Source organism: Gossypium hirsutum, chromosome D01 (genome assembly GCF_007990345.1).
Source record: "Gossypium hirsutum isolate 1008001.06 chromosome D01, Gossypium_hirsutum_v2.1, whole genome shotgun sequence".
Classification (NCBI taxonomy): Eukaryota; Viridiplantae; Streptophyta; class Magnoliopsida; order Malvales; family Malvaceae; genus Gossypium; species Gossypium hirsutum.
The window spans coordinates 46,879,441-46,893,298 of NC_053437.1; the positions used below are offsets into that span (position 1 = coordinate 46,879,441).

The 13,858-nt window shown below is 29.9% G+C and overlaps 1 protein-coding gene across 7 annotated transcripts; it reads left to right on the plus strand.

Moving 5' to 3' along the window:
• Positions 1–10,375: 10,375 nt before the first annotated feature.
• On the plus strand, positions 10,376–13,343 carry LOC107956740 (ferrochelatase-1, chloroplastic). 7 transcript variants are annotated; one of them, XR_005909066.1, is made up of 6 exons: positions 10,376–10,770; positions 11,506–11,800; positions 11,910–12,053; positions 12,221–12,322; positions 12,606–12,760; positions 12,936–13,072. XR_005909066.1 is itself a non-coding variant. In XM_041086553.1 (5 exons), the coding sequence occupies exons 1-5, from the start codon at positions 10,565–10,567 to the stop codon at positions 13,296–13,298; spliced, it is 1,110 nt and encodes a 369-aa protein (XP_040942487.1). In that variant the 5' UTR covers positions 10,386–10,564; the 3' UTR covers positions 13,299–13,343. The 7 variants fall into 7 exon arrangements, 3 of the variants coding, with proteins under 3 accessions (XP_040942487.1, XP_040942489.1, XP_040942490.1); XR_005909067.1 differs by having other exon boundaries at positions 12,606–12,779; positions 12,936–13,060; XR_005909068.1 differs by having other exon boundaries at positions 10,379–11,315.
• Positions 13,344–13,858: the final 515 nt, after the last annotated feature.

Genomic DNA, 13,858 nt, shown 5'->3' on the forward strand with positions numbered 1-13,858 from the left:
AAATATAAATTACAATTTCGATTATTTAGTTTTAAAAAAATCATTTTAATGATTAGAATTTAAAACTTTTATAATAGGATCATTGAATTTCGAAAAAATATGAAAGTTTAAATATTTAATTTTAAAATTTAATTTCAATATTTCTAATTTCCAAATTTTTTGGATTTAAAACTTTTTTGTTTGGATGAATAAAAAATAAACTAAAATTTATGATTTAAATGGCTAAAATATTATCAAATATAAAAGATAATACGAACCAAATGTAATGAAAATTACATAAAAGATATTAATATTTATTAATATTTTACCTTGAAAAAACTTGTGCAAAAAATAATACCAACAAGATGACGCGCAATATAATATGAGAGCTATTAATTATTAACGTAATATTTTTATATTTTTATATTATATAAATTATGTAAAATATAAATGAGTCAAAACATATATATTAATAATATATATTAAAATTAAAAGCTACAATGATATAAGTATAGTAGTATATATGATCGGCCAAAATAACAGGCTCTTGTGGCATTGCCTTTTAGCTACAAATACTTAAATTAGAGTTTTTCTATAACACCTCCAACCCAATTTAGGAGATTCAGTTAAATTAAAGACGTTATATTAATCAATAAAGTGATCCAGTAAAGCCATTCTTTTACCTGAGTTGAGTTGTATGAAAATCATTCTTTTGTTTTTAAAGAAAAATATTCATTAATCAAACCGGTTTTACTTAGTAATCCAATTACAATATTATTAATGTGAACTTTGGAGAAAAATGGTTAAGGTTTAAAAAGACTTATCAAAACTTTAAGTAATTAGCAAAGCAACAGAAAACATTATTAAGAGTAATAGTTTTCTAAATCAAATAGCATGCAATTATCAGAGTATTAACCAAGTATCATGCTTAAGCTAAATAATCTCAAACCACAGTTATAAAAGCAACAAATAATTAATAATTTACAACCCGATAAATAAACCAATAAAATGACTAAGGAAGGCTTTAATGGGAACTTTTAAATAATAATATAAAAAATGAGATGCTAGTCCGAGGTTTCTCCGATGCCATTCCGAGTCTTAGTTTTCTGTGTTACCTGAGAGATAAGGAAAGGGGGGAGTGAGCTTATGCAGTAAAGCATTCAATTTATAGTATCATAGCAAATTAAGCATAATGTAAGGAACATTCAGTAAATCAATGCATGTACAAGTTATGTTCATGATCCAATGCAATTTTAAATTTTAAGTTCCCACCCATCCATCCTATTCACCCTCGAGCATAGCTCGACACTCCAAAACGCATACCAATAACTGACCATCCCAAATTTCTTGGTAATAATAGTAGTTCACTTATCATCCGTGATGATGACTTTTACTACAATATCTTACCAACCCAGGTTGCCCAATTTCGATGGCCTTTTTAAACTATCATTTTGATTTTCGTGCAGTACTGACTTTCGGTGTGGACTTAAATTGTGACTTTCTCCACAGAACTCCTCCGTCCTTCATACCGAATTTCATGTAATCATGCACATAAACTCAACATATCATGCTATTTATCAACAATCGATGTTATGCTTGTCAAGCACATTTATTATTTCATACTGTCATCTAATAGCATGTATTCATGCATTTATTCATATCAATTTCACATATACAATTTCTTCATGTGAACTAGAAACTTGTATTGATATATTAACATTAGGTTGTTAACAAGCTAGTTTGGCTAACACATACATAACAGGTTCGCATATAAGGTTCGCATACTAAATCACATGAGGGTTCGCATGAAGGTTCTCATATCAGCTACAATTTGCCTATCAATTTATAATAGAGTTTGCATTTATATCTGTTTATGTAAGGGTTCGCATTCAGTTCGTATTCATATAAGGTTCGTATTGCATATAAGAGTTCGCATACCTATGTACATAAGTGTTCATTTACATATTTACCTTAATTTTCGCATACTTATTCACATAAGGTTTTGCATGTTAGTTCCAATTCTTTAAAGGGTTCGCATAATATTCATTAAGGTATTGTCTAACATTTACTAACACTATGTTTGGTTGGGGGGAGTAAGAATAGATGACTGCCCAATTTGGCGGGTCCACCACCAAACTTATGTTTGGCTAGCTGTAATAGCCTATTACGACCTGTATTGATTTAAGGTTTCTTTCCAAGAAGAGGTTGCATAGTTGTTACTTTCCCTTACCACTGGATAGCCATTCAACTCTATGGAATAGGGAAATTCTTTTCTCATCTTCAATTTTTGCCCACACTTTTACCCAAAGGATGAAGACATTGTAACTCGAACCATCATCGTTCTCCTTCGGTGTCACTGGTAACTTTCTTTCCTTTCCATCTCTACACTTTCCTTTTTCTTTCCTTTGGTTGCAAAGGAGATCTAAGTCAACCGATTGAAGCCATCATCCTCCATTCTTTCTTCTTTTTCATTACGTTTTAAGCTAATAAAACCCTTTGGTTGCAAACTTGCATCCCTTTTTTTTTTCTTTTTTCTTCTTTTTCTTTGGTTGCAGAGTTGCAAGCGAAAATGACGAGCAAATGCTTCTTTGATGTTGAAATCGATGGTAAGGTTGTTGGCAAAATCGTTATGGGACTTTTTGAGGATATTGTTCATAAACCTGTTGAGAATTCTTATGCCCTCTGCACAGGCAAGCTAGGCTGAGTCTTCTACATTCACTTTTATTTTTTTTCTTTATAGTTTTCTTAATTAGATCAACATTTTTATTTCTTGCAGGAGAGAACAGATATGGTTTCAAAGGATGCTCCTTTCACCGTATTATTAAAGATATCATGATCCAGGGTGGTGATTTTACTAATGGAAATGGAAGCCCTCTCTTTCTTTCCCATTTTCCTTTGGCTTTTTAAAGAAATAAATTTCCATTACTAAGTAGAAAATTGGTGCATTTGTTGCTGCAGGGAACTAGTGGAATGAGTATTTAGGATCCAAGTTTGAAGATAAGAGCTTTGCTTGTGAGTTTTTCTCTAGTAACTAAACCCTAAACCCTAAGGAACTAGTGGAATGAGTATTTATGATCCAAGTTTGAAGACAAGAGCTTTGCTTGTGAGTTGTTCTCTAGTAACTAAAACCCTTCAAGTTGCAATATTTGAGAATTTATATTTGGGGTTGATGGGTTAAATGGTATCTGTAATGAATTGTTAGCTTGGTTCCTAATATTTTAAGGCTATTATCTGTAATGAAGCATGTTGGACCCAGAGTATTAACCATAGCCAATACAAGTCCTAATACCAATGGGAGCCAATTCTTTATTTACACACTAAAGGTGAGCTAGGTTGCAAACTGCAACCTTTTCTCTTTTGTAGATTATGTAGTTTCAAGGCTAATTGCATATTTTAAGCAAAACATATAAAAAAGTTCATTGTTCAATTGCATAAACTTACAAGTTAATTTCATAGCGTAAGTTTTTGAGTAGCCACTAATTGTTCATTTGCCCTTATCTCCATTTCACTTAAAAAATTTCATGTACTAATAATGTTTCGATCTACCTCCTTTGGACCCTTGTTCTAGAGTAACCTAATTTTATTACCATAAACATGAACACCGATTTGTGCTTTGGCTGCGATGAAAACCAAAACATATATATTTTGAAGCTATTTTTTACCTTTAATAGAAATATATTCTTGTTCTTTTTTTGGTCTCTTGTATGTCCTCTCTTATTGCAATGTTCTGAAACATATAAACTTGGATGACTACTTTATGGTGAACTACTTTCATTCCTCAAACTAAGACCCAAAAATAGCAACTTGGTTCAAAAAACTTTGTATAAAAGAAGCATTAGATCTTTGTATATTTTTTTCAATATTTATTTACCAAATTATCCTAATGAGCTTACTTGTAATTAAAAATTGTTTTATTTGAAGCATACACGTAGGCTTCATATATTTTTTTGTGTAAATTTGACATGTATTGGTGGGTTGTGGTGGCAGCTGGTGAGCCCTGAGGCATGGTTGACTGATATTTTCCAAGAAAGATATGAAGTTAGGGAAAATAAAAGTTCTAAGAAGGTAACATATGATTTGGTTTATCTTCTTTTACATTTCCTACAATGCAATAATTTTTTATGTTATTATTCATGTTTCTGATGTGGGGTTTTGGCATGATGCAAAGACCAAGAGGATTGAAGGCCATGGGGAGTATGGAAAGTGATTCAGATTGAAGATACATCAATGGCAGCAATAGGGTCCTTTTTCTTTTTTGATATTTTTTGGGGAATATTTTTGGAGTTGATGTTAATGGGTTGGGAAAAAATATAGAGAAATTGGAACAGGGGTCTACCTGTTAGGGTTTGTTTGGTGTATAGATGTTTGATATTTTTCATATATATATATAAATGAGAATATTTATTGTTTTTGGATCAATATTTGTAACTTTGGCAACTATGATCCCATGAGATTATGTAATGATTTTTATTAATTCATATTTTAATAATAATTAAATTAAGAATGTTATTAAATTATATATTATTTGTATTTGTATTTAATAATAATTATATTAAAATATGATTAAATTATTTATTTTTATTTTTATTAAATTTATTTAATAATAATCCTATTAAAATTTAATAACAATAACAATGATCATCTACCTAAAAAAATTCCACCAAGGGTACTCTAGTCATTTAAGCATTTTCCCTTATGCTATTACATCTTTTCCATTCAACCAAACACAAGAATACGATTACTGCTCTATTCTATTCCATTCAACCAAACAATTGAATTATTGATTGCAGCTCTATTCCATTACAGTTCTATTCCATTACAACGAACCAAACATAGTGTAAGGGATTTGCACAATATTTACCAAGGGATCACATGACAGTTCACCTAAGGGTTCACAGGTTTATTTACATAATAGGGTTTGCATGTTTATATTTTTCTACTTAAACCCTAATTTCTAGTGATTCAACTAATTAATCATACATAATGACTTAAATTAGATCTCACACTTGATTGAAAACACAAAAACGTTAATTTTTGGATGAAGAATTTGACAACCACTAGGAGGAGAAGGATGAAATTGAAAACCTTGAAATCTATGGTTGAATAATGTGGTTCGGCAATGGAGGAGAAAAATGGGCGAAATTGAACTTTTAAGAACCCTAACTGTAATGAGGGTTTCGGGAATGAAGACGAAGAAGAAAGAAAGAATTTTGAGAGTTTTTCTCGAAAAGTTTTCTAAATAAAAATTCTAGGTTTTGAAAAGATTGGGTATTTATAAAATTTCTTCCCTAATTGAAATAGAATTAGGAATTAGTTTAGAATTAAGATTGATTTAAATTAAGGACTAAATTAAAAAAATATAGGTTTCAGTCTAGGTTGGTTTAAAAATTTGGTACTTTAGGAGGTAAAATAAGAAAATAAAACAGTTTGGCTGAAGGTGCACAAGTGGTTTCAAACTTTGGATCAAAGAGGATGCTAAGTCTTAACCATTGATCCAACAGGCTCATTCTCAACATAAGGCTTCAAGAGACTGTTTTTAAAGGTTTTGGCCAAGCATCAAGGGAAATTGGAAAAAAAATTTAACAAATGGGTGCAATCAAGGGAGTTCAAATCTAGGACCTTAGCTTGCCTAACACTTAACCATTAAGCCTAGTGGTCTATTCTTATTATTTCCTTATCAACAATAATTCTGAAGGCATTCTAAGTTTTCTTACCCTATTCTTATTATGCTTTAAAATCTAAATTGTATCCCCATTTCTTCTGGCCCTAATTTTGGGATGTGACATTTTCATAGGTTTATCATCTTACTAGCATCATGGTTTAAGTTTTATTTTTGATATGTAGAATACATATAAATATGGTAAGTATAGAGTGTACTCTAAAATTCACAGGAGATTCATATAAATTATTATTCAAATAGCTAACTCAGATAAGGAAGACGAAGAAAATTTAGAAAGAACACCCTGTAACTTTATTAATAGGTTCAATCTACCCTGAATTTACAAGCTTCCTCTTATTTATAGACCTAGAGGATTACATACAATAATCTTCAGAATATCCAAGGTACAAAAACAATAAAGATTGCTAACAAATAGGATTTCTAACACTCTTTAAGTAAAGTAAACCGTAGGCTTCCTAACAAAAGTAGTTCAGTTAGTGTCTTCATAACTGGTGCTTTCTAGATTGAGCTCTATTTTCTTCAATGCTTTTATGTCTTGTGTCGTTATGTGATCCTTGATCATTGTTTACTGATAACTCATTGGCAAAGGTATCAAAGTGAAAAAAATGTTTTAGGCATCATTTTAAGTATCAAGATAAAAAAAAAATCAGATATAGTTTAAGAAGCAACTTATGAATTAAGCCTATATAAAAGTGATGTTGAACGTCGATTGAGTCTTAGTTCAATTGGCACTGTTTCTATTTTAGCAACTAAGAAGACGTGGATTTGAACACGCTTAAACATGCTTTTCCTCCGATATAAAGATTAGTGAGAGATTATAGATAAAAGTAAGCATTATAAAAAAGTTGAATTTACTAGACTGAATTCAAAATTTTTAATTTGATATCTAAACGAAAAATAATAATTTAGAACTTCTTCTTTTTTCCAAATCCAAATATTCAAACTCACAAGTTTTTTTCTTTTTCTTTTTTGTAAAGTGTTCAAAACTAAACTGGTAATCAAATCAATCAAATCACCAATATCTGATTTTATTGATTCGTCTGTTCTAATTAATTTAACTTAAAATTTTATAAGACTAAAAATGAAAAAAAAATAATCACCAATTCAACTCATTCTGAGTTGTTGGAAGGGAAATCATTTAACTCCTCTCTTTAGATTGGATTTCGATGCACGGTATTATAATTTATTTATTTTTTTTGGTTAAAACAGGCTTTTGGAGATGTGATTTGCAGTTCGTGAATGAATAAAATTTAAATGAAATACGAAACGTGGTTCTAGTTACGACAATGGCTAACTCTCTGCAATAACATAAATAGTAAGCTAATTCAGTATATTAAACTTTACTAATATAATTGATTAAATCGTAATTAATAAAATAAGTAAGTATTAAAAAAATCAAAATTTAATGACGTTGAAGTCCTTAACGCTAGAAATTGCATTATTTGTTTGTAAATGAAAGATGTTTTACAGCCAACCCAAGCCTTGGTTTAGAAACGTAAACTATTGTGTTGATTTGCAGAATATCATTTGGCAATTAAATCATAAATAAATAAGCATGTGCAAAGTGAATTCTATTTTCGAAACTGAGAGTGGAAGGATAATGTTGTTTTTATTCAGAGATATTACAACAACTTCATAAAACATAAATAGAAATTAGGTTGCACAAGTCACATCGTCAGCAAATAATTGAGCCGACACATTATCATCACGGCCGATCTTCTCCATGAAATTAATTTGTTTTTTCTGCAAATAAAAAGATTTTTTAGAGATTTGGTTATTATCCTGAGATTCTTCGTAAAGTCTAAATATAAATTTAATTCATTCAACTTTTAAAATTTTTATTTTATCCATAACAAATAAAAAATTCAGGTGCTGTTCATTTTAAGTATTGCCATTGAAATTTATTTTCATTTTAGCCCTAGGCTGTTAATTTAATATTATTGTACATTTATGCTGATCACTAATTTTAATAAATTTTTATTTTAGTCGCTTAACTTTAATAATATCATTTATTTTATTTTTATTTTTTATCATTCCCTTTTCCCTTTTAAAATTAACTTTTGCTTTTTCTTTTTTTCCAGCAACAAGGAAAACCTAAGTTTTTCTAGCGAATTACTTGGGTTTTTACAGAGAAATATATGAATTTTTACAAGGAATTGAGTTATAAGGAAAAACTTAGGTTTCATCTTCGCAATTAAATAATTCAATTTTCCGTAAAAATTTAGTATTTTTTTAAAATAAAATTAATTTAAAAATGGAATAAGTGATCAAAATAAAAATTTATTAAAATTGGGTGACTATAATAAATATACGATAATATTGAATTAACAATAGTGACCAAAATGAGAATAATTTTTTTAATAGCCTTGAAATAAAATTTGCAATCCCTAAAATGAAAATTTTTATTTTTCGATACTCAAAATAAAATTTATGAAAGTTTGATGACCAATTATGTAGTTTGTCTTTCCATATTTTGTGTATATTTCTATTATTAATGTCCCCAATGTGATATGCACCTTTCCAACTTGCTAGTTAAACAGGGTCGGTGACAAATTTATAATTTTGAAGCACCCAGGGATTTTTATAAATTATATTCTTTTCCTGTTGAAAGAAAATTGATATTTATATACACATTATTGTTATTAGTATTGTTTCCGAATTTTGCATTAGATTGGTTATTTGTTTATATCATATATAGTAAAAATATGAAAGTTAAAATATGTTTTAAGTCTCTATATATTATGTATATTTGAAATTTACTCTCTATTTTTATTTTCAGGAATTTAATCTTTCAACTTTTTGAATTTAAAAATTTAGGTTCAGTTGTTATCATTATTAAAATTCTTCTATTAAATTATTGAGTGACATTTCGAAATTAAAAATATATATATTCACTTGGTAGTCATACAACAATAAAAATAATGTTGAAAATATTGATTATGTTTTTTTTCTTAAAAATAAGCATTTGAATTAATCATGATAAAATAGATTTTTTGTTGTAGTTTAAGAAAAAAATTGACGTCCACATTTGATTTATATGATTATCAATACTAACTATTTAGACTAACTAATAGCATTATAAAGTAGAGAAATCAAATTATACATATAAAAAAGTAAGTGTATATATTAAACCTCAAGTTTTAGCATAGTGTAGGAGTCAAATTGAAATTTGATCATTACCTTATAATGTAAAAAAAATAAATAAATGCAAACTCAAAAGAGATGGGAAGCCACTCGTAAGTCTCTAAGGGCTCCTTTAGATGGGTGTTTACCTCTAGTGCGGTGCATTTAGTTTTTTTTTGTCTCACGTTACAGTATGGTTATAGTATCTAATCTCATCGCCACAACAGTTTTTACACTAAGGGCTCCTTTAGATGGGTGTATACCTCTAGTGTGGTGCGTTTAGTTTCTTTTTTTTTTTTGTCTCACGCTATAATATGGCTATAGTATCTAATCTCATCGCCACAACTATTTTTACACTAGCCGCAGGTAAATGCGCACTTCCCATACAAAGGGGTTCTAAGACTCTTATGCCTCGTTTGGTTATTAGTGTAATAACATGAGAATAATACTCACTTATTACATATCTATCACAATAGTTAGACATAGAATAAAGAATAGTTAGTACAATTTTAAACTTGAAATTAGAAAATGAGTAAAAACCAAAAATAAGACATTTTCAAATTAAGCGAAAATTTTTCTTATCTATGCTAAAAATAAGTCATAGAAATGACTAAATATTACCAATTGAATTAGTTTATTGCTCACTCGTATATTAAAACATGCATAATAAATAATACTCATACCAAATATAACATTAATATATTCAAATTATATATTATAACCACATAATATTTTTATAAAAAATTAACGAAACTAACTATTCAAACTAATTAATAACATATAAAAATATAGGATCAAATTATATTAGAAATTAAAATATTAAGATTAAATTACAAATTTAGACATTCTAGAGAGATCACAATTAAAATTTAACCACTAATATATAATGTAAGGGAAAAAAAAAGCACCAAGAGATGCATGTGTCAATAGAAAGGTCCTTCCCTTAATAGATTTCTCTCCAAAGAATTTCGGATTAAAAAATTAAAAGAAAATTATTTTAAAAGAGAAAACAAATAATTATTGATATATTTTTAAAAATGATTTTTTTAGCGACAAATAAATCTATGTTCTAGTCATATCTAGTATTTTTAACACAACTAGTTAGAATTACCTATAGTTTCTTCTCAATCCATAAATAAAAGGATAACACTTCAGAGCATTCGAACACACGTTTTCCTGCATTGACAACAATGTTTATGTCAATTGAGCGAGGTTTAGATTTTATCATGGGTACTTAAATTGTATTTAAAAAATTTAAAAGTAAATAGTACATGTGTCAAAATTTTAATCTTGCTTGTAGAGTTAAAATTTTCTATTGTATAAAAAAATTACTCAAAATATATATCACATAAAATAATATAAATTCAAAATTATATATGAATATTTGATTTAATATTTAATATGATATATGAATTTTGATTTTACGAAATTGTATATATGATTTTTTTATTTTAATTAAATTTTCATAAACTACTGTCATGTGATATTAAGATAATGCATATCCCAAAGGAATTAAAAAAAAGGAGAACATCAAAACATCAATATTTCAAATGGTGGAACCACTAAAACTAAAGTCTATAAATTAAAGATTAAATTGAATGCAGTTGTCTAACATTTGGAAAAAAGAAAAACATAACAAAGAGACTCATTGGATGAACTTAGGATAATTGGTCGAGAGTTCAACTCAATATACTTAATATAGGACTAGTGAGTGATATCCTTTGAAAGCCTTTTTACACTAAGAGGGCGTTTGGTTGGGGGGAATAGGCATGCATTCCCCCTATGCAGCGGGCCCACAACCAAATGGGTGTTTGGTTCACTGTAATAACATTACAGCCCGAATCGGCTACTGGCCTATTACTCTCATTGCCCGTAATAGCTATTACGCCCCCTCAACGCCGATTAGGGATTCCGCCCTCTTTTCATCTTTTCTATTCCATTTTCTGCCCTCATCAAGCTTCCGGTTCTCCCAAGTTTCCCTTCCAGAGGTAATTTCTTTTCTCTTCCATCGGTTCTGCCATCTGTTCTTCTCGTTCGTTTCTTTTATTTTCTTCATGGATTATCTCTGTTATTGTTGTTATTTTCTTCATGGATTATCTCGTTCGGTTCTGCCATCGGTTCTTCTCGTTTTATTTTCTTTTATTTTCTTCATGCATCATCTCTGTAATTTCTTTTCCCTTCCATCGGTTCTGCCATCGGTTCTGCCGTCGCTTAATCAACCGACTTCAATAATTCTAAAGGAAGGCTTTTATTAGGGGGTGTTTGAAGCAACATTTTTGGAGGCATTAATAATACGTTCAATCTTGGGAACCAACGCAGTTTTTAATCTGATATTTCCAATTTTCTTTATAAACAATTTTCGCCATTTTTTTCTCAACTAACCCATGGAAAATCTCTCCCAAATTCACCTAATACCCAAATTCCAACTCTTATTTTTGATAAAAATCATGGAGGCAACATCTTTATCTGGAGTTTTTTCATATACCAAACTCTGTGGTTCCAGTCTCTGCTATTCTGATGATAGATTTTCAAGGTAATCCTTTTATTTTCTTTGAACTGTTAATCAGAGGTTTATGCTTTATAGTTTTTGTCTGAATGGGTTTTTTTTAACTTTATAGAACCTAATATTGTTCTTAGCTCTTCTTTTTGTGAATCAAAGATGAAATTCTTGGATTTGTCCATTTCTTTATATTGTCTTTTTTCTGGTTGATTCCTTGGGGCAGACGCATTGCGTCTTTCTCACGACATTCATCCAATGGATTCAATGGTGTGAATAAACCTTCATCTAAAGCCCTTATCAAAGGACCCTTTCTCAGTGATGGCCTAATTCAGAGGAGAAATCTGCATTTGCAAGTAATTTGCAGGGTGGGGGTTTACACCTTAGGTGAAAATGATGTTGTGGAATCTCATCACTCACATGCCATGGAGGAAAAAATTGGGGTTCTTCTTTTGAACCTTGGAGGGCCAAAGACACTTAAAGATGTTCAACCTTTTCTATATAACTTGTTTGTTGATCTTGTACGTTATTTTCCTTGTTCTTTTTTTGGTTTGTGTGTGTGTATTTCATATGAACATTTGTGGGTTTCAAGTTACAATGGTGTTAAGGTGATGATGTTTCTTTGTGCAGGATATAATACGGTTGCCTAGGCTGTTTAAGTTACTTCAACGGCCATTGGCGAAGCTAATATCTGTTCTTCGAGCTCCGAAAAGTGAAGAAGGGTATGCTGCCATTGGTGGCGGCTCGCCTTTGCGTAAAATAACCGATGAACAGGTAAAATCAAGTCCCTTGATTGTAGAAATTTGCTTGTTACTTTGTCCTGAGCTAGTGGCTTGAAAATGAACTATTGTACTTTTATATGGATATTTTTTTCCAAACGAACCATGCTGTGCTTTGGGGAAATTGGCAAGTATATTTATAGTTTAAAGAACTCGTTGCAGGAAAATGCTCTTCGAATGGCTTTGGAGGCAAAGAATGTGAATGTCAGTGTGTATGTTGGAATGCGATATTGGTATCCATTCACAGAGGAGGTCATTGAGCAGGTTCATCTCTTGATAGCCTAACAAATTTGCGTGTGTTTTGAACTTGTATGATACCATATACGGAGAGTGAGCTCTTTCTGTTGTGCTTTTGTTGATATTTAAAGTGGTTGTTAAGTTGATTAAATCCTTACATGAGGGATACTCTTATTTGGTTATGCCTTTGAAGAACTTTATACCTCATATATTAATTTGGAATTCTCTGTGTAGCATTGAATTATCTATCTTCAAATTCAATTTGGGTTATATACTGATTACCGATAAGCATTTATTATGTGCAACACAGATTAAGCTAGACAGGATAAAAAAGCTTGTTGTGCTGCCATTATATCCTCAGTTCTCCATTTCCACAACTGGAAGAGATTGACATGGAATATAAGCACTTAGCTCTTGAATCCGGAATCAAGAATTGGGGTCGTGTTCCTGCCCTCCGCATGTATGGTAGTGAAAATACAATATGGTAGTTCTTTGCACTATGTAGACACATGGTTATAGTGAAGTTGTTATTCTTGTATGGTATCTCATTGATTTTGTATATATATTCTCTTAGACTTCTATATATTTTGAAAAATCGCACATCTATAAGGACCTAAATATCTAAAAGTTTTAATTTTAGGTTGATACATTGTTGGACGGTATCAAATGGGATGACAAAGGTTTAGCAGTGGCTATAGCTCAAAATGTTGACACTGGAGCCATATTAATGCAAGGCTTTGTCAACAGGGGTGCACTAGCTACAACTATCACTTCTAGGAAGGCAACGTTCTTCAGTCGACCACGGGCAACATTATGGACAAAAGGAGAAACTTCCAACAATTTCATCAACATTTATGACAAAAGGAGAAACAAGTTATGCGTGCAATTTAGTTGGAGAGGTTTTTTGTTAGGTCATGTAAGACTTTTGTTGGTTAAACTATTAGAAATTCAAGAGCAAATTGGGTCCTCTAATATAAAAATGAGCAATTTAGTCCTTATATAATTCGTTTTGAAGCAAACAAGTAACTTTTGAATAGTTTTAATATTTTTCTTATCTAAATGCTCATGGAAAAAATTGAAAATAAACATGTCTAAAAGTTTAATCATAAAAAATTCATCTTTCTACAGAAAATACAAAAAAAAAGAGTTAAAATGAAAGAAGAAAAAAACATTGAAGACCAAAATTGCTACAATTCAAAACTAGAAACAAAAATGAAATTGAGAAAATAAAATTTACTTTCTAAATTTTAGAATTCGAAATTGTTGATGCACAAACAATAGAATCCTAATTTGTCAAGGGACAGAAAATCACTGATGAGATGAGTTGAAATGTGCTTTACGGTCGGAAATGGAATACATAATTGGGAATATGAAGAAAAACCCTAATTCATTATGTTGTTAAGCAAATTGAACTTGGGTTGCTGATGGTAAAGTAACAATCATAAAATCATTATTTAAAGTCAAGTTCAAATATTTTAATATTTGATAGAAGAAATTGATAAAGTTTGTTGATACAATCATAAGAATATTTAATACTAAGAATTTTATTAAATTATATATTTT

Excerpts from the sequence above, each read along its gene's own strand:
- LOC107956740 (XM_041086553.1), top strand. The coding sequence starts at position 10,565 with ATGCAGCGGGCCCACAACCAAATGGGTGTTTGGTTCACTGTAATAACA. Across the intron at positions 11,801-11,909 it reads ATAACTTGTTTGTTGATCTT|GATATAATACGGTTGCCTAG; the intron begins GTACGTTATTTT and ends TTCTTTGTGCAG. Across the intron at positions 12,054-12,220 it reads GTAAAATAACCGATGAACAG|GAAAATGCTCTTCGAATGGC; the intron begins GTAAAATCAAGT and ends AACTCGTTGCAG.